The sequence below is a fragment of the Alosa pseudoharengus genome, unplaced genomic scaffold (assembly GCF_046254945.1).
Source record: "Alosa pseudoharengus isolate Yale_2024_CS ecotype anadromous, Long Island Sound unplaced genomic scaffold, YU_APseudo_1.1 YU_APseudo_1.1_scf_19, whole genome shotgun sequence".
Taxonomy (NCBI): domain Eukaryota; kingdom Metazoa; phylum Chordata; class Actinopteri; order Clupeiformes; family Clupeidae; genus Alosa; species Alosa pseudoharengus.
The window spans coordinates 36,086,417-36,106,397 of record NW_027468657.1 but is presented as its reverse complement, the minus strand read 5'-3'; the positions used below and the strand labels follow the sequence as shown (position 1 = coordinate 36,106,397).

The window sequence follows — 19,981 nt, the reverse complement described above, 5'->3', positions numbered from 1 at the left end:
GAGCCCGTTTACGGAGAGCTGGATCACTCCCTATTAACTCCATTGTACCTGCAATCTGTTGCAGTTCCGCTAGGGGCGATCACGAATAAGTGCAAAAACAATGGGGGTCTATGGAGCTAGACGGCTAAATGTGTCTCTTTCACCTGGTTGTCGTTGAGAAATTGAATATTTGATTGTGGTTTCTGCAAGCTCAATATGGATTATAGGTCAAAAGTTGAATGAACGAGTAGTCACGTCCTTTCGATTTCTTACAGGTTAGGTCGTTGTTGCCCACAACACACTAGCTTTCTGCTAATGAATGACGTCATTGACACATTTGAAAGGCTTTTTAGAACAAATAAGTGACTCAAAAAATATAATACTCAGCGGTTTGTATTTTCTCTGCCCCCTCTTTCGACTGCAACATTCGAATTTCTGGGGAAAAAATGATATCCAGAGAAAAGTGGATTTGAGGGGTACAGCTCCATAGGCCTCCATTCATTCTGCACTTATTCGTGAGCGCCCTCATGTGGAACCAGAAAAGGAACTGCAACCAGTTCAGAAACCGGAAGTTTCCCGAGAGTGGCGGTTCTCCCCTTATTAGACATTCTCTGGTTAAACATGAGCTTACTACAAACTATGACTTAACGCGTGTTATGTTTTCTGCAGTGGTGCTCAGACCTAATGCAAAACGTAGGCATTTCAAATTCCACAAAGCAGTCACATACCTTGAAAATGAATAGTTGAATTGAAAACCGAATTGTCTGTAGGCTACTCTCTTATTTCATGCGACTGCTTAACAAACTGTTAAACGAGTTTTGTCTTCTACGCAAATTAAATGTGAAGCCGCTGCATGGCTGTCACGGCGCCATCGACTGGTCTGGCATATGCACTACAGCACTTTAAGCCGCTTTCACCTCTGTGTGTGCACTTGAGTTTTTTCTTCACCGGTATCGTTAAAGGTGTGAAAGCACAATACCTCATAATAGGTTTAATCAGAGTTTTTTTCTTCCGGATTTTTTTCTTCTTCAGTAATTTTGTGTCAACAATTCCCGGGACACTGAAAGACCGGGGTGCACGAAACTTGTTCCTCACTGGTCGTGCTTCCTGAAATCCTGGCAGTAATTGTACACTCTTTAAGACAGTTTAGCCACTCATTTCTCCAATTTAGTGCAATAAGTGTAGGGGAGAACCGGGACGAATGAAACACTTATTAATTATACGTAATTTACAAAGACATCGTAAAACACTGAAAGTTAATGTTTTGTCACTAGTAACCTACATCTGTCCTCTGTCAAATACAGTTGCATTTACAGCTCTGAACAAAACCGTTCAAGAGTTATTTAAGGAGAAGTCGAACGTGCGTTTTGTTTCATTCGTCTCTCCTGGCTGGGACAAATGAAACGGCATGGGGGACGAATGAAACATACAGCTTAAAGGAGAATTCCGGTGTGATATTGACCTAAAGTGTGTTGAAACATGATACCGAGTGTGAACGTATGTCTCATAGCCCATCTCGGCTTGTCCCCTGCACTCCAAAATCTGGCGCTAGTTAGCCGATGCTACCAACAGCGTTTTCAATAGTGGTGCTTCGGCATCGGGTTAGCCATGCAAATAAATCACTGTTTTACACCGTTTATGAGGCTTAATTTATCTCCACACTTCATTGGTAGACTACCGAAGGCCCTGACATTTAAAACGAGACATTGAGATCTTTGAAAAAGCACTGGTAGTTTACTTACAAGACGATTTATACAGACAGTATCTTCACGAAGTTTAGCGTTTGCAGTCATCTTGAATTTAGTCACGATAAGTCGAGCGACGAGTAAGAATGAACAGGTATGATAAGGGATCAGATTCCAAAAACAATTCTGTGGAAATGCATGGATTCCAGTTGCTGCTACTGGAAGAAACTGGAATCCATGCATTTCCACTGAATTATTTTTGGCCCGATGCCAAAGCACCACCATTGAAAAAGCTGTTGGTAGCATCGGCTAACTAGCGCCAGATTTTGGAGTGCAGGGGACAAGCCGAGATGGGCTATGAGACATACGTTCACACTCGGTATCATGTTTCAACACACTTTAGGTCAATATCACACCGGAATTCTCCTTTAAATTATATAAACTTCCCACAACATATCATGAATGGTACTACAAGTATGTGTTATTTTAGATAGATTTCTGCTGGGCTATATGTTTTGGTTCATGTCTGTTAACAACTCATTGCCGACATGGTGAAGCACGTATCTCGCGTATCTCGCATTTATGGAAATACCATGCACTTTGCCATTAATATAGCTAGAATAATGCATGTTTCGAATTATATAATGTTTCTATAGTACAAAATGTTATTTCACTCTGTTTTTATGTGGTTAAAGCCACCGCACATCCAAATAAGTGCCCTTCATGACCCACAGGCCGTCCGTCTCCATAACATGGCAGAACTCGACCCCCTACCTGATAGCCCCAAATATATTTGCATCTTTCTAAAACTGCTTTTCCATGTCTCACCGGCATAAAATATACTATAAACACAGATATTTGTGCATTGACTTAGAATAAATGGGGTTTAGGCCTACTGCCTGGTCGGGCCAAATGAAACAGGTGTTTCAATCGTCCCGCCATAGACATTTAGCATTATAGGCTGTTTTGCATCCATTACAAACAAACATGCAATGTGAACGTCTGGGATTGGGGAGAGCACTAAATTCTCTACTGAATAAGCATTAAGTCAAACCTTTAAATGAAAAACACTCTTTAATAATAAAAAAAAATTAACCGCTAATGAAGTATACATGTGACCATCAAAAATCGTTTATCACCTATTAGGCATTGAACTGGGCTTCATGGATTGGCTTTAAAAAAGATGGGACAGCGCTTCACTTTTAACCTGTATGTCCGATTTTCAAAAAATATGTACCGTTGTAATCCTTGAATGAAGCCGAGTTTAATGCATAGTCACCACCAGTTGTAAAGGTCATGTTCGATGGGACAGCGCAAAGCGCTTGACTTGACTCATCTGTTTTGCGAGTCAAGTCAAGAGCTTTGCGCTGTCCCATCTTTTTTTACATGGCTTTTACAACTCGGCTTCATTCAAGGATTCCAACGGTACCTCAAATGTTGAGTGTAGACTCATACAGAGTATCATTTGTGTATGGCAGAGATGGGGACTCAAGCCTGCAACTTGGACTCAATTCCTACTCAAGTCGCGCACAAAGTGACTTGCTACTTAAATGTGACTTGCAACTTAAGTGTGCCTTGTCTTGAGTGACATGTCCACAAAATGCCCTACCAACCATCTAAATTCCTAGCAAGCCTAATGTATCAACCAGCAGGGGGAAAATACAGGATCTTAATATTGTAACAATCTGCTAGGTAGTTTTTAGATTATTAAAAAAAAAATCACGGTATTGATGGACTGAGCTACACTTCTGAGCTGCCAATCTGCAAAAACATTTCTTACCAATAGCTTTTTTTACTATGTGTTCCTATAGGTGTCTAGTAACACCTCCCAATTTATCCACGGCCAAATCCTCGGGGGAAACACCTGGAGAGCCCATCATGTTTGGGGTGCCCAGAGGGTCTGGGCGAAAATAATGAAAACATTTTTTTTAACCAATATTAGCTTTTGAGATGTCTAACTAGGGGTTTTTAGGGGTGCTGAATCTATCCTAGCCATTCAGTAAAAATGACTCCATGTCCATAAAAAATCCATAACAAGTGGTTTTATTGAACAATTACAAACAAAACTTCCTTAATCAGTTTAAGATTTAACAAACCTCATCCCTCAACTCCCATGCACTCCCTCACTCCTGTTATCATCTGGCTGGTTGATGTTCTGGCAAGAGTTACCATGACAGTTCCAACAAGCAGAATTACACTTGACTCCATGTTTTTTTACCTGAGAGTGTCACAGTCGCCTACACAGTTGCAAGTGACAAACTTCAGAAGGTAGTCCAGTGTAATGGGATCTGGTGTAGGGACTGGTGCATAACCATGTTCTCCTTGTTTCTATCCACACTCAAGGACATCTAGTGATGGACTTTGTAGCAGTAGCCAATCTCTGGTCTGGAGATATGCCCACAGAGAGTGCTGTGCGGCAGCTGTAGTTGGAAGCAGTTTCTAAAGGCTTGATACTAGTTATGTTGTCCTCATGAGTTTTACATTTTGTTGCTCACTGTCCACCCTCCATGTACAGTCTTTTCTCTCTCTCTCACACACACACACACATCTATGCACATTGACTCTCACAAACACATTCACAACCACCCAGCCACCCACACAAACACATGCACACACATACAGCGGGGAAAATAAGTATTGAACACGTCAACATTTTTTTCAGTAAGTATACTTCCAGTGAGGCTATTCTCATGAAATTTTCTACAGACATTAGTATTAATTTAGGTAATCCACACATATTAAAAAATCCAAACATTAATGTCCCTAAGTAGAGTTATGAGTAAAAAAGTGGAATGCCACAAGAAAAAAGTATTGAACACGCCTACTGAAATTTCTTAAATACTTTGTGGAAAACCCTTTATTTGTAATGAGAGCTTCAAGGCATTTCCTGTATGACGAAACTAATCAGTCGCAGTATTCAGGTGTGATTTTGGCCCATTCTTTTAAACAGATAGTCTTTTAATATTGAAGATTCCAGGGGTCCCTCTTGTAAATCCTGATCTTTAGGTAACTTCCAAAACTGTTCAATTGGATTTAAGTCAGGGCCTTGATTTCCTTTCTCTGAAACCAATTGAGAGTTTTCTTTGCTGAATGATTTGGATCATTGTCCTGCTGGAAGGTCTAGCCATGTCTCATCCTCATTGTCCTGGTGGATGGCAAGATTCTCCCAGAAAAAATGGCTCCATTCATCATTTCTTCAACTGTATAAAGTCTGCCAGTACCATGAGATGAAAAACAGCCCCACACTGTGATGCCTCCACCTCCAAACTTCACTGTTGGTATGGTATTTTTAGGGTGGTGCACAGTGCCATTTCTCCTCCAAATATGGTGTGTAGTATGACATCCAAAGAGTTAAATTGTGCTCTCACCTGACCAGAATACATTCTCTCAGTATTTCATAGGCTTGTCCAAATGTTGTGTAGCAAACTTTCAGTGAGCTTCGACATGTTTTTCTTCAGTAATAGAGTCATGTGGGGTGAGCGTGCATAGAGGCCATGGCGGTGGAGTGCATTACCTATGATTTTCTCTGTAACAATTGAACCTGCTGCCTCCAAGTCTTTCTGGAGTGGTCCTTGGCTCTTAGGCTACACTTCTGACTATCCTTCTGACTTCCTGGTCAGAAATCTTGTGAGGAGATCCTGTTCATGGCCGATTGATGATGCAGTGATGTTCCTTCCACTTGCAGATAATGGCTCCAATACTGCTTACTGGATGATTCTGAAGTTTTGAAATGCATCTGTAACCAGTTCCATTGATATGTTTTGCAACAATAATGTTGCAAAGGTCTTGGAAGGGCTCTTTGCTTTTACCCATAATGAAATGTTTCTTGTGTGACAACTTGGTAATGAAAAACCTTTTTATAGCTCATCAATATGTACTAACCCAGCTTACATTAATTTGCACAGATAGGAGGGATAATTACTCTCTAACTATGTATAGATTCCAGCTCGTTCCTTGCCATTCCTTGCCTTTGTGTACTGCTTTTTCTTAGCGTGTTCAATACTTTTTCCCTGTGCCATTCCACTTTTTTACTCATAACTCTACTTATGAACATTAATGTTTGGATTTTTTTATGTGTGGATTACCTAAGTTAATACAAATGTCTGGTAAAAATGTCATGCAAATAGCCTCACTGGAAGTATACTTACTGAAAAAAATGTTGACGTGTTCAATACTTATTTTCCCCGCTGTAACTTACAAATAAAGTTCACACGTTCACTGATACTGTCTCTCTCTGTCTCTCTCTCTCTCACACACACACACATAGCCTACACACACATGCAAAATGTCCTTTCTCACACACACCATGTTGAGACAAAACTATCTGTGATTATTGTAGCAGTGTGTTACACGCAAACAAAACTTGACAAGCTGAGATCTGTTCTTTTCTGCCTTTCTAGAGAAATAGAGAGAGTCCAATGCGAAGGGTGGACGGTGAGCAACAAAATGTAGAACTCATGAGGACAAAACTGAGTTAATATTTTTGTAAATATTCTATTATATATTTTCATGGGACAACACTGAAGAAAGTACAATTTGCTACATTGTAAAGTAGTGAGTGTACAGCTTGTTTAACAGTGTACATGTGCTGTCCCCTCAAAATAACTCGACACACAGCCATTAATGTCTAAACTGCTGGCAACAAAAGTGAGGACACCCCTAAGTGAAAATGTCCGAATTGTGCCCAAAGTGTCAATATTTTGTGTGGCCACCATTATTTTCCAGCACTTCCTTAACCCTCTTGGGCATGGAGTTCACCAGAGCTTTACAGGTTGCCACTGGAATCCTCTTCAACTCCTCCATGAGCTGGTGGATGTTAGAGACCTTGCGCTCCTCCACCTTCCATTTGAGGATGCCCCACAGATGCTCAAAAGAGTTTACATGTAGGTCTGGAGACATGCTTGGCCAGTCCATCACCTTTACCCTCAGCTTCTTTAGCGAGGCAGTGGTCGTCTTGGAGGTGTGTTTGGGGTTATGATGATGTTGGAATACTGCCCTGTGGCCCAGTTTCCGAAGGGAGGGGATCATGCTCTGCTTTAGTATGTCACAGTACATGTGGGCATTCATGGTTCCCTCAATGAACTGTAGCTCCCCAGTGCAGCACTCATGCAGCCCCAGACCATGACACTCCCACCACCATGCTTGACTGTAGGCAAGACACACTTGTCTTTGTACTCCTCACCTGGTTCCCGCCACACACGCTTGACACCATCTGAACCAAATAAGTTTATCTTGATCTCATCAGACCACAGGACATGGTTCCAGTTATCCATGTCCTTAGTCTGCTTGTCTTAAGCAGACTGTTTGCGGGCTTTCTTGTGCATCATCTTTATAAGAGGCTTCCTTCTGGGACGACAGCCATGCAGACCAATTTGATGCAGCGTGACAGGCTGACCCCCCACCCCTTCAACCTCTGCAGCAATGCTGGCAGCACTCATTAAACCGCTGTATGGTCTTGGCCACCATGCTGTAGCTCAGTTTCAGGGTGTTGGCAATCTTCTTGTAGCCTAGCCATCTTTATGTAGAGCAACAATTATTTTTTTCAGAACCTCAGAGAGTTCTTTGCCAGGAGGTGCCATGTTGAATTTCCAGTGACCAGTATGAAAGAGTGTGAGAGAAAAAACACCAAATTTAACACACCTGCTCCCCATTCACACCTGAGACCTTGTAACACTAATGAGTCACATGACACCAGGGAGGTAAAATGGCTAATTGGGCTGTACTCACTTGTGTTGTCAGCGGTTTAGACATTAATAGCTGTGTGTTGTGTTATTTTAAGGGGACATTACATGTACACTGTTATACAAGCTGTACACTGACTACTTTACATTGTAGCAAAGTGTAATCTCTTCAGTGTTGTCCCATGAAAATATATAATAAAATATTTACATAAATGTGAGGGTGTACTCAGATACTATTATAGTATCAAGCCTGAGAAACTGCAGCACAGCAGTCTTTGCAGGCATATCTCCAGGCCAGAGATTGGCTACTGCTACAAAGTCCATCACTAGATGCCCATGAGTATGGATGGAAACAAGGACAACACGGTCAAAGATAATGAATGCGTAGCAAGATGGGTCGTCCTAGTTCATGTCTATGAGGGCAAAGTGGAGTTCAGTCAGAGACGGGCTCTGGTTCAGTTCCCGCCTGCACAGGGGCGTGTCACTGACGTATGACTTACGTTTGAATGCCTCAGTTCCACGCCAGACAAGCCGGAGTACAAAATAAACTTGGTGTACAGCTTCATTAATGTTGATTTTCTCCCGACTGGAGGGTCATACTATCACGACATTCTACTGAAATAGGGAGGAGGGTTTGGAGATCATGATACCGTGTCCGAAATGTGCATCCATTGCTCAGAAAAATAAGGCTTTGACAAAATCTGGGAAATTCTTGGATTCTGCCATAGACCTCAATGTTAAAAAGAGAGCCCGATCACTGCATAAATGTGCGGGGGCGTGTACTGCTACCCTATTTGCATAAATTTCCAGGGACAGGAAATGGCCTCTCATGAAGTATCTTCTTAATCAACCATCTTTGACACGGTTATGCACCAGTCCAACAGATCCCTTCTGAATTTTGTCAGGTGCAGGGGACTGTGACACTCTCAGGTGCTGCTTGTTTTGTAATTGTTCAATAAAACCACTTGTTATGGATGTTATATGGACTTGGAGTCATTTTTACTCAAATGGCTGGTATAGATTCAGCACCCCTAAAAACCCCTAGATAGACATCTCAAAAGCTAATATTGGTAAAAAAAAAAATGCTTTCATTATTTTCGCCCAGACCCTCTGGGCACCCCAAACGTGATGGGTTCTCCAGGTGTTTCCCCGAGGATTTGGCCGTGGATAAATTGGGAGGTGTTACTAGACACCTATAGGAACACATAGTAAAAAAAGCTATTGGTAAGACATTTTTTTGCAGATTGGTAAAAAAAAAAGCCTAACTTTCCCTAACCATTAATGAAAATGCTTCTTAATTATTTTCAGGAAAAACACTGGGAATGCAATACATCATAGCAGCATATATTTCCTATACAGATGCTATAACATACAACAATAAACAGTCTTAATCACACAATGTCCAACAAGCCGTGCTGCAGGTTTTAATGTGCCTTTGCCAGCACGGAAACAGTGTATCAAAGTCTCTCAAAACTCTGCAGCAAAGTACACGGCACGAACAAAAAAACATCCATGGAAACAATCTTAATAATCCAACAAAAAAGGTCAAAAGGTAATCCACAACGTAGATGCACAAAAGGAAAAAATATAATAACTATAATCCCAGTGATAGAAAAACAAAAAAGGATCACCGGTATCGGACGTTTTTATCCCCAACAAAGGAGGTTGGATTCTCTCCGAACAGACCCAGGTCTTAGGAAAGTAATCAATATCTGATCCACCTTTTAGATTGTGAGTTTATACTGTAACAGGTCCCTCGTAAGCTCCCTGCGTAATTTTAAGCCTCCTTCTTAGTGCACTTCCGCACTTTTTATCCTCTTCAAACTTAGCGCATCATTCTCTGACAAAACATTCCCAGTCAGCTGATGGTGTTTGACAGGTCACCCCAGTCAGCTGATCTAGCCCAACAACATAAACAAGTCACGATGATCTGGTAAAATGACAGTTACAATAGTGTGCTACAGAGATCCAAATAATGGAGATACATATGAATTGTCCTTTCATGCTAATAAACATTTCATAATTATTCATTCATATAAAAGAAAGGAAATCAGAACACTTATGTGGTGGTGCCACAATATAATTTGTTAACGTTTAGCTGAAACAAAAAGTTTTCCCATGATCAGAACAATCATCACAAATGCACCAATTCATATTGGAAGAATCTTGGCTGATTCATTGCCTAATATCCTTATAACTTTTGCTCAGTACTCATGCAGTCCATGTTGTACATACTGTACTGTATATTTCTTTATAAATGCACCACACATTTCATCTAGTTATACCCATAGCAGTAAATATCTTACTTTTTAACCAGGTGTGCTGCCTCCAACGTAGCAGGGGTTCTTTCTGACTTGTCTTTCACCATCTCAAACCCAAGAAATAATCCAATCCCCCTAGAGAAAAAAAAAAGATAAGTGTTCATGGAGTTTTATTTTGTCACACATGGAGATGCAATGTAAAACGTATACAGTGCACCTGTTGCTACCCGATCCAAACATGCATTGGTGAAAGGGAAACTCCTTTCCATATCAAGGATCAGATTGACCCAGTAACATCTTTAAGCTTATATACATGGCATTCTGTTGCTAAACAGCTGAAGATGGGTAGGGAGCTCAGTCTTCTAAAATGGATTGCATTTGACTGAGAATTCATTCCAGGGAAGCTGGACGCTACCTACAGATGCTGGGTAGATGAAGGCATAACTGCAATAGATAGATAGATAGAGATAGATAGATATTTTATTGATCCCCAAGGGGAAATTCAAGGTCTCAGTAGCATACAGACATCACACACAACATGCACTTACAGCAGAAAACTCTAAAAACTCCACTGTACAATAGAGACAGTAGAAGATAAGAAAAACGAAATACTAAATATACTATATAAATGAAATTTAAAAAATCCACAGTGTGCTTAAGGATGATCAAGCATGAGGCACTTGCAGGGCCGGGCCTGTGATTCTGTGTGCATGGTAAGGTGCTCAAGAGAGTGAGTGTCATGGTGAAGGTGCAAAAAGTAGTCCAACAGTGCAAGAACAAGGTCTAGAGACCAGCATAAATAAATATGGACAAATAAGAGAGTAATGTGTAATGTAGACAAGGTAGTATAAAAAAACTATATCAGTGCAAGAATAGGTTGAGGTAATAGGGTTAGAGCCATTCAGTATTGTAGCAGAAGCCATTGGTCATGTGTGCTAATATAGCATGAACAACAGTGTAGCAGTAAAACATTAGACTGTGGAAAGTAAACAATAGTAAAACAGTAGTGGACAGTCAGAACTCAAACATGGAGAGGGTGGAGAGACAGACAGACTATGCAGATAAGTCTATCTCTCCTCTTCCCTTTAGTGAAGCGTTGAACAGTTTAATGTCCCTGGGGACAAATGACTTCCTCAGCCTGTCAGTTGTGCATGGCAGTGAGCGCAGTCTCCAGCTGATCAAGCTCTTTTGCTTTATAATAGTGCTGCGGAGTGGATGACAACAAGATGTTGATCAGTTTGCTCAGGGTCCTTTTATCTGATGAATTGAAGTGATGCACTCCAGTTCGGCTCCCACGACAGAGCCAGCTTTCCTTACTAGCCTGTCTAGTCGCCCAGCATCCTTCTTCTTTGTGCTTCCTTCCCAGCATACCACAGCATCAGGGCATCAGGGGTCTGTGTGTCTGATGGCTGTTGACTGAAGTCGTTGTCACCTCGTTGTCCATGGTCACCATGTGGGGGAGGGGTGCAATATCCAGTGATGGTGGGGGTGAGTGTTGCACTGGCAATGAGGTGGTGTGGGGCTGGGGGATGACCACCTCCTTGATGTCCCTGTCGTGGACACCTCAACAGGCACAGGCAAGGAGGCATCAGGCGGGGGCAGGGCGTGGGGTGATGGGGGCTCAGATTGTTGGATGTCACCGGGATGCAGAGGTGGAGAGACTGGGAGACTGGGAGGTGAGGGTAGGGCAGGCACGCAACCAAGAGCAGTATCTGGAGCTGGTGCAGGGCAATCAAACCTGTTGTAAAAGTGGTTCAACTGGTTCGCCCTGTCCAGGTCTCCCTCCACAGAGCTGCTGCTCTTCTTGAGGCCAGTGATAGTCTTCATACTGTCCCACACCTCCTTCATGTTGTTCTTCCCAACTTTTGTTCCACCTTCCTTCTGTAGTCCTCCTTAGCCTCTTTCATCTTATTCTTGAGTTCCCCCTGTACACGCCTCAGCTCTGCCATGTCCCCCTCTTTAAACGCCATCTTTTTTCTATTTAGAAGGGTCTTGACATTACTGGTTATCCAAGGCTTGTTATTTGGATAGCAGCGTACAGTTCTTGTGGGAACAACAATGTCCATACAGAAGTTCAGATTGTCAGTAGTGCAATGTGTGACCTCCTCTAAGTCCTCTCCATTCTGTAACACACTCCAGTCAGTGGACCCAAAGCAGTCTCTCAGAGCCTCATCCGCTTCTGGTGTCCACTTCCTGAAGGTGCGTGTGGCAACTGGTAGCCTCTGAACTTTTGCACTGAGCAAGATTGGTGTCGTGAAGCCTTGCGCACGCGCAGCCGTGGCCCACTGGTTAGCACTCTGGACTTGTAACCGGAGGGTTGCCGGTTCGAGCCCCGACCAGTGGGCCGCGGCTGAAGTGCCCTTGAGCAAGGCACCTAACCCCTCACTGCTCCCCGAGCGCCGCCGTTGTAGCAGGCAGCTCACTGCGCCGGGATTAGTGTGTGCTTCACCTCACTGTGTGTTCACTGTGTGCTGTTTGTGTTTCACTAATTCACCGATTGGGTTAAATGCAGAGACCAAATTTCCCTCACGGGATCAAAAAAGTATATATACTTATACTTATACTTATTTCTGCCGAAATGGATGCCTGACGAGTGTCCAAAAAGCGTTGCCATATGGCCGCTGAGTGGAGGGACTTGCCTAAAAGGACTTTGCCGCTAGTAACTCCACATCCTTACAGCATACAGTCTCTTTCACTGTAACATGTCCGGGATTGCACCATCTGTTGTTTATGTATAGCACCAGTCCGCCAGAAAGTTTATTGTCTCTGTCCAAATGAGCTACACTGAAGCCGAGCAGCTCAACGTTAGTCGGGGGGGATATGGCTTGTTAGCCACGTCTCCGTAAAGCATAGCAAACTACAATCCCTGTACAACTTCTGATTTCTTACCAGGGCAGCCAGTTCCGTCAGTCTTGTTGGCCAGTGAGTTCACGTTCCCCATCACTATCGATGGAACTGAGGGCTTGTATCGCCAATTCTTCTCCCGACACCTTGTACCATTATCAAGTAAGGTGAAATCAGGAGTTTCCAAAAAATAAGTTACTTTTGGTGTAAGGTCTACTGATGAGGGACTATTATTAGAGATGTCCGATATTATCGGCCCGATATTAGCATAAAAATGTAATATCTGTTAATATCGTTATCGGATTTTTTTTGCCTTAAAACCGATAAAATAATGCTTGCGTTACACCCAAATAGTGCCTATGCGCTCCTGAAGCGTTTACCGGCGCACAGATGATGACCTCATCAAGCTGCGTCTTGAAGCATACAAACAAGCATGGATGGCTGCAGTAACAAACTTGCTCGCTCTGTTTCAACATTATGTCTGTGGTTTGGAATTATTTTCAAGTGTCTCCTTCGGACGTTAAACTTGCGATTTGCAATAGGCTTGTTTGAGATGGACTGAGTCTGACTTGGTCTGGCTTACTACGTAAACGTGATCTTCAGAGGCTAGCCGGGAGGAGCTAAAACAGAGGGCAGCTCATCCCGGACAGACAGGCTACAGTCTGCCTGACATGACTTGCGGGAGATATTGCGGAATTTTGTTGGCAATAAATACAGCAGAACTTTCATTCTTACTCATTAAAATGAGCATGATGACTGACGAAATAAATCCTTATGATGTAGTTTAAATAAACCACTGTTGTCATACAGTTAATAGGCCTGCATTGTAGCACATAAATTCAATATCAAGTGTTTTCCCTATATGTGTGTCTATCTATTTAACCAACAGCAGAAAACAACAGAATATCCAAACGTTTTCAGTAGGCTAGCCTACCATTGTTGCAGAAATTACGTATAAGAAGGTATCCCTTGTTGCATTCAAGAATGCATCCAGTGGGGCATCACAATAACATTAAGCATGTTGTGTTAATTCCACAACAGGAGACATGTAATGTTACCTAAATTAGTTTTGAGGAAAAATAACCCACATATCGACATCGGTATCGGCTGATATCGGAATCGAAAATTGAGAGTTGGACAATATCGGCATATCGGATATAGGCAAAAAAAGCCAATATCGGACATCCCTAACTATTATGAAAAATAAATAAAAAAAAGAACGATGGAGAGGTTCATCCCCTCATCCGAGTCTTTGTGACATCTTACTGTAGAGAAGTCCACAGAGCAATCTTTTATTCTTAATGGAATCTAAACAATATTCAACAGTATATAAAGATCAAAATGAATGAGAGAAAGAGCTAGATGAGGAAATCCCAGTCGAGACCTAGTATGAAATGTGGAAATGGCATCAGACCACCACACAATCTCAAAGGTGGAGAGAGTTCACTTGGAAGAATCCGATACTTTATCAGCTTCTAATTAGAGATTCACCGATTGCAATTTTTTGGGCCGATTCCGATTTCCCATAGAGTTTGACCTGCCGATACCGATTTTAGCCGATTCCGATTTAATTTCCTCTAACCATTTTACACCACACACACAAATAGTTATTTTCTATCTTTTCTTTAATATAACATGTTACTATAGAAATGTAATCAACTTATCAATAATTAAATGGCTGTTAAAGAAATGGAACCGGTAAATGGAACATAGACATTTAATGAACTTATCAATAATGGAATGGCTGTTTCTTCTTCAAGTCTAACTTCAGCTGCAGTATCAAACTATAATGCTTCCCAGTGTGGGACATTCATTTCACAGACTACTAATATAAATGCACTGTTATGGAACACCCATTTTTTTTCTTCTCACATCCAATATCCAACTAAAGATAGGCTATAAGAACAATTTTCATGATACATTTGAACATGCTACCATGGAACATATTTTCATATGCATTGATGAATTTATGGGAGGGCGAGGGAAAAGTGGGAGTAGGCTATCACGCAAACACAGGGGAGGAGAAGTGCTAATAGCGATTAGGTGCTCCACCATATGAAAACAGCGCACGTCTGTTTTGCGGTGAAAAACTTAAATCCAAATTCCGGTTAAATGCATCAATTAGGCTATAGAAACTTTCAGAGACAGCTGATTCAGTATTCAGAGCATCAGTTTTCTTCATTGTAGGCTACTATGTCAAAAGCAACAACGTTTGTTTGCCTTTCTAATAGGCTATCGTTTGTTTACTTTCACGACATCCACTTCTCAATAGACTAGGGTATTTTAAGGGATAGCTCTAGTCTATGTGCAGTACATAGTTTGAGTATTTTTTTCTAAGTGGATTAGAACTACTAGGGCTACTGTATGTAATGTCGCTGCTTGTTGACATCTTATTATCATGTAGCCGTTGATCGCTAAACTTTGATTATTTTTAATGTCGCAATCGGTTATCTCTGTTCAGCTGCGCTTGTGGTTCAGCTGTAGGCACCAGAGCCGGACAGTAACGGAGTACATTTACTTGAGTACAGTACTTGAGTACAATTTTGAGGGATCTGTACTTTACTGAAGTATCATTTTTGGGGAGTACTCATGACTTTACTCAAGTACATTTGAGAGGCAAATATTGTACTCTTCACTCCACTACATTTCTACCCATAACCGTGAGTACTAGTTACTTCTTCTAAAAAAAAAGGAAAAAAGAAAAATCTCGGAAACCCTAAATTTGTTGTTTCCCTCTCAAACGTGATTGGATTGTGCAGGCGCCACTGATTGGGACAGCCTATCAGCAATCACCTTCAGCTTTCCGCCAAAGTCAACTCCATGGTCCGATTTAGATAAGAGACGAAACCATGGACGAAACAAGGGATGAAGACGCAGCAGGTCCATCCCGGGAATGTGCCAACCTGTGGCCCCACCTCGCCAGACTATTTCAATTTTCTGAACAAATTAATGATAGTTTTCGCTTCAAGTGTTTCAATTACAGTAATAGTATTTTGTATTTGAAATACGTATTTTAAATACATGTATTAGAAATACTGCCCATCCCTGGCAACATGGTAAAAAGATGAAAATTACTTGATTTTACTTTCAATTCCTTTTACATTCTCCAAGGTAATAACATTAAAGTTTTTCATAACTCCCTGTAGGATGTTTCTGTACATAAATGTAAGCACTGTGGCAGTAGTAATGCAATATTTTGAAAATGTAGGCTACTTTTGTACTCTTGATACTCAAGTACTTTTAAAAACAAGTACTTCAGTACTTTTACTTAAGTAGACATCTGACTGTTATACTTTTACTTGTACTTGAGTAAAATTGAACAAAGGGTATCTGTACTTTTACTCAAGTAATAAAGCTGTGTACTCTGTCCGCCTCTGGTAGGCACGCAATTAGCGGCAGGGACGGGCGGTGATGAACGATGTTTACATGGCCTAATGAAGTGACAGCTTAGTAAATTCCACACAATATGGCAAAGCACAGCGTTCGCTGCATAGAAAAACTCAGTAACCTAATAGCGCTTTCTTTGTAGCCCTACATCCAGCCCTGAGTGGCCTGGTTGCTAGCTTCTTCAAACTTTGCAAACTAAGCTGGGTGTTGTTACAATTGCAGCGCGCGAGTGCATTTGACCGGCATAAAATCGGCATGTCTCAGACTGACCGGCCGGTCGCCGGTCATGACCAATCACGTGAAAATCGGCCAATTCCGGTCACCAGCCGATCTATCGGTGCATCTCTACTTCTAATTAGTGGGTTTGATCCAGCAAGCCCACATTTGTTCTTCTTAAGTTTTATTATTATTATTAGTGGCTTTGATCCAGCAAGCCCACTATTGTTCTTCTTAAGTTTACATATTAGTGGGTTTGATCCAGCAAGCCTTATTATCACATAACCCCAATGGACTAATTATTTGTTCTATGTTTGAGTTTGATTTGTGTGTTAAAAATATGTTTACTATCCACTGTTCATATGTTCATACTTTAGGAGGCAAGAGGTGGAGGAGAGGGGTTTGTATTGTGTTAACAATTTTCTAAATGTACAAATTGAGTTTTTTGCAACTTTAATAAAATTTTGTAGTTGTTACAGATTCAGTAAGGGTAAGGTACCGAAATCAAGTATCGTTGAATACCGACACCGAACCTCAGGCCCCGGCATGAACATTTATGGTCCACTTACAGTAGCCTACATTGCTCCATTTTATGCATTGACAGAGATGTTCTTCTTTCACTTTCCATGTGCTAACATCACACATTGCCAAAATAGTTTGAGGTGCCCCATGTGTCTACCTCAAAAAATTTATGGATTTTCATTGGCCTGCGCAACATTTTTTTCATCAAATTTGGTACAAATGTTGCCGGTAGATCTTGCGCCACAGATACTTCCTTGACACAGCTTTTAATGCAGTAAATGGAAGCTCTTAATAGCTCACCACAATGTTTCCCCTACAATGTATTCAGCAGCGGCGTAGTGCCGCTCCTGTAATTCAAGCGCCATTGCAAAAAAGTTACCTAATTTAAAAAAAAAAAAAAAACGCAAGTGAACTTCAGGCACAGCTGCCGTTCGTTCAGGTTTGATGTCAACATTGAAGGCGCAGTCAGAGAGCAGTCCACAGGAGATCACGTTTGTTTGTGTTTATGTTTAAGTCTATTAGCAGATGCAATTTTGTGCAAAAAAACCTAGCCTACATTATGTTAACCAAGGAACCAAATTAAACACGCCAGCGAGGTAGCTCGCCCCTACAGGGTTCCTACACATTTTCCTTTTCAAAATTCCATGCTTTTTCCATACTCAAATTGTCAAACCTCTCGGTAGATTTTTATGACCATATTTTAGACATTGTCAATGGAGCGTTCTACTAGCATTGTGAAGAGCTGTATAATAATGTTTATTATTAACTTGTTAGCCCTCAGAAAACACTAGCCCATTGTTCTTTTCGTTGGGGAAGTGCTGTGATGAAAGCTCACATTTTTAGTTCTCTGTAGATACAGCATAGCCAACATATGTTGGAGACTAGTGCACTGCTAGCAGAGGCCTCAGAAATCACTGTAAACAGTATTATTTGTTTGCAATAACAGTTTATCAGATAATGCAGTATATGTCTTGGTAACTTTTACAAAATCAAAGAAGTCTACCAGTGGTTTAGCCGAAAATAGCAGACATACGCAAACGCAAACATACAGTGCACAATGGTATAGGGCACGTGCATAGAACAGGGGTTCTCGATTTCGTTTTGGTACCAGGGTCCCCTTGTGGGAGAGATTTTTTTCTGAGGACCCCCATTCAATTGTATCTTGATGATGTGGACTGACAGTTAAGCTACACAACAGGAATGGTTCATTATGACCTGAGTGAGGTGATTAGTACAGTAGATGCAATAGTCTGGAAACACAAATATTTCTCCATACCCTTGTTTCTTTTTTCCATACTGTACTTATTCAGACCTGGAAATTACTAAAAATCTAATTCCATACTTTTCCAGGTTTGTTATACAGTCAATGCTTTCAAGCCCTGTGTTGCTATGGCTAACATACCTAGGCTGTGAAACTAGCCTATTGGTGGGTTTAATTGAATTTGAGTAATAGGATACGCAACATCTGGAGATAGTTTGTAATTCCTGTAGAGCTCACCAAAATCATAGAAATGATACAAGACACTTTTCTCCTATAATCCAAGATAGATTTTCTTCGAGTTGTTTTACCAAATGACATGGAAAACATAATTCAATTTCATCCACATATCCTTATGCACGATGCACAACAACGCTACTAAGTTAGCTTAAAACCGCGAGAATCAAGCAAGCCTCACGGGCCGTCAATTCGACCTGCACAGCACCAATACAGTGTATAAGTAAGTAAATATAAGTATATATACTCTTTTGATCCTGTGAGGGAAATTTGGACTCTGCATTTATCCCAATCCGTGAATTAGTGAAACACACAGTGAACACACAGTGAGGTGAAGCACACACTAATCCCGGCGCAGTGAGCTGCCTGCAACAGCAGTGAGAGGTTAGGTGCCCTGCTCAAGGGCACTTCAGCCGTGCCTACTGGTCGGGGTTCGAACCGGCAACCCTCCGGTTACAAGTCCGAAGCGCTAACCAGTAGGCCATGGCTGCCCCTAATAAAGCAATGAAAGAGAAGTCTATATAGTTTATACAGTGCTGTGCAAAAGTTAAGACACCCATGCTAAAATTGACTAAAAGGAGGAATAAAAATCATCTTTTGGAAATTGATCTTAATGCCTTAAAGCAACACCAAAGAGTTTTTTGTACCTTAAAATAATGTTTCCAAAATCGTTTCAGTGGTTCATCAACTCGTAACAGGGTGAACGGCACTTTTTGCATTCGCTTCGCGGCCCTCTATCGGCTATTACCGCACTATGTAAGTTTGCTGCATCGGGTAGCGGATCTGTAGTTCGATGGAATGAGACATGAGAAACTACAAATTTCACTTGCATCTGATGTCGCAATACATCGTACTTTCATAAAATCATGCAACTTATTCTACCTTGTCTGTGGACATTGTTATTTGCAAAGCCGGTGCTGGATAAATAAATAGTGCGTGCGACAGATGAAAAGTTCTTTGGTGTTGCTTTAAAGGGAAACTTGGCAGGATTAGCTATATTTCCCCCTCTGCTGGAGAAATTGTAGCCTAGAAATCTAGCAACTCTCCGTTGACTTGTGAGCTCTAGAAATCAAAACTAAATCTGGCATTGAAATCGTGTATAGAGTCGTTTGTTGGGCTTAACATAATGATTGATGGCAGAGTTGCAACGGTTTGGCTTGAATTCCCTGCTACTTGAAAACAAATATCCTATTGCGTCCTATTGCGTGCAGAGGGAATTTGAAAGACAACTGATTATCCCGACCCTCGGACTGAGCACTGCGAACGGTGAGTGCCCACACCCTACATTATAATATGGGTCTGGCTCGCCAGGCTAGAGAAATTGTGCATTATAGTCCATGAGCCACAGGGGTTCGTCACTACCACTTGGGGGGGCAAATTCTCACTATATTTTTCTGAAAGCTACATATCTCTGGAGTATAAAATGGTATGATAGCAAGTTAGATCTTGTAGCTTTGTGGCTGTACTACAGGCCTTCAAAGTTGACCTCTGATTTGAAAAAAAGGAAATTCCGCCTATTGGCTTTTTTTGTTAAAACACTCATAAGAGCCCAGAAAATAATCCAAATCTTATTATTACTGATGCATATGTGGGGTTTGATGTTGGCATACATATTTTGACTCATTATGTGATTTTGCTCTTCATTTTGGTTGATAAAATTCAAGATTTGTGTGCAAAAAAAAGCTAATTTGAGTTTTCAGAGCAACATGTTATGGCCATTCCTGAATGCAGACCTTATTGATCATTACTATTCTACCTTCCTTACTTTCAATTGCGAGTTGAAATTAATGTTAAATGATGACATACATAGGTCTGCAGTACAAATGTTTTTTTAAATTGTAGCTGAAACGAGTACAAAGGATCTATAATTTATTCATTGAATTCATCATCGTCAGAACAGGAGCACAGAGG

At 41.3% G+C, this 19,981-nt stretch overlaps 1 protein-coding gene across 4 annotated transcripts in view; it reads right to left on the bottom strand.

Moving 5' to 3' along the window:
• phykpl (5-phosphohydroxy-L-lysine phospho-lyase) overlaps positions 1-19,981 on the bottom strand; it is an 88,076-nt gene that overhangs the window by 1,001 nt on the left and 67,094 nt on the right. For all 4 annotated transcript variants that reach the window (XR_012988370.1, XM_076292628.1, XM_076292629.1 and 1 more), the window contains exon 10: positions 9,652-9,741. Coding sequence is in view for 3 of the 4 variants with exons in the window: in XM_076292628.1 (XP_076148743.1) it covers positions 9,652-9,741 (90 nt within the window). In the remaining variant the exon portion in view is untranslated. The remainder of the gene's footprint in view (positions 1-9,651; positions 9,742-19,981) is intronic.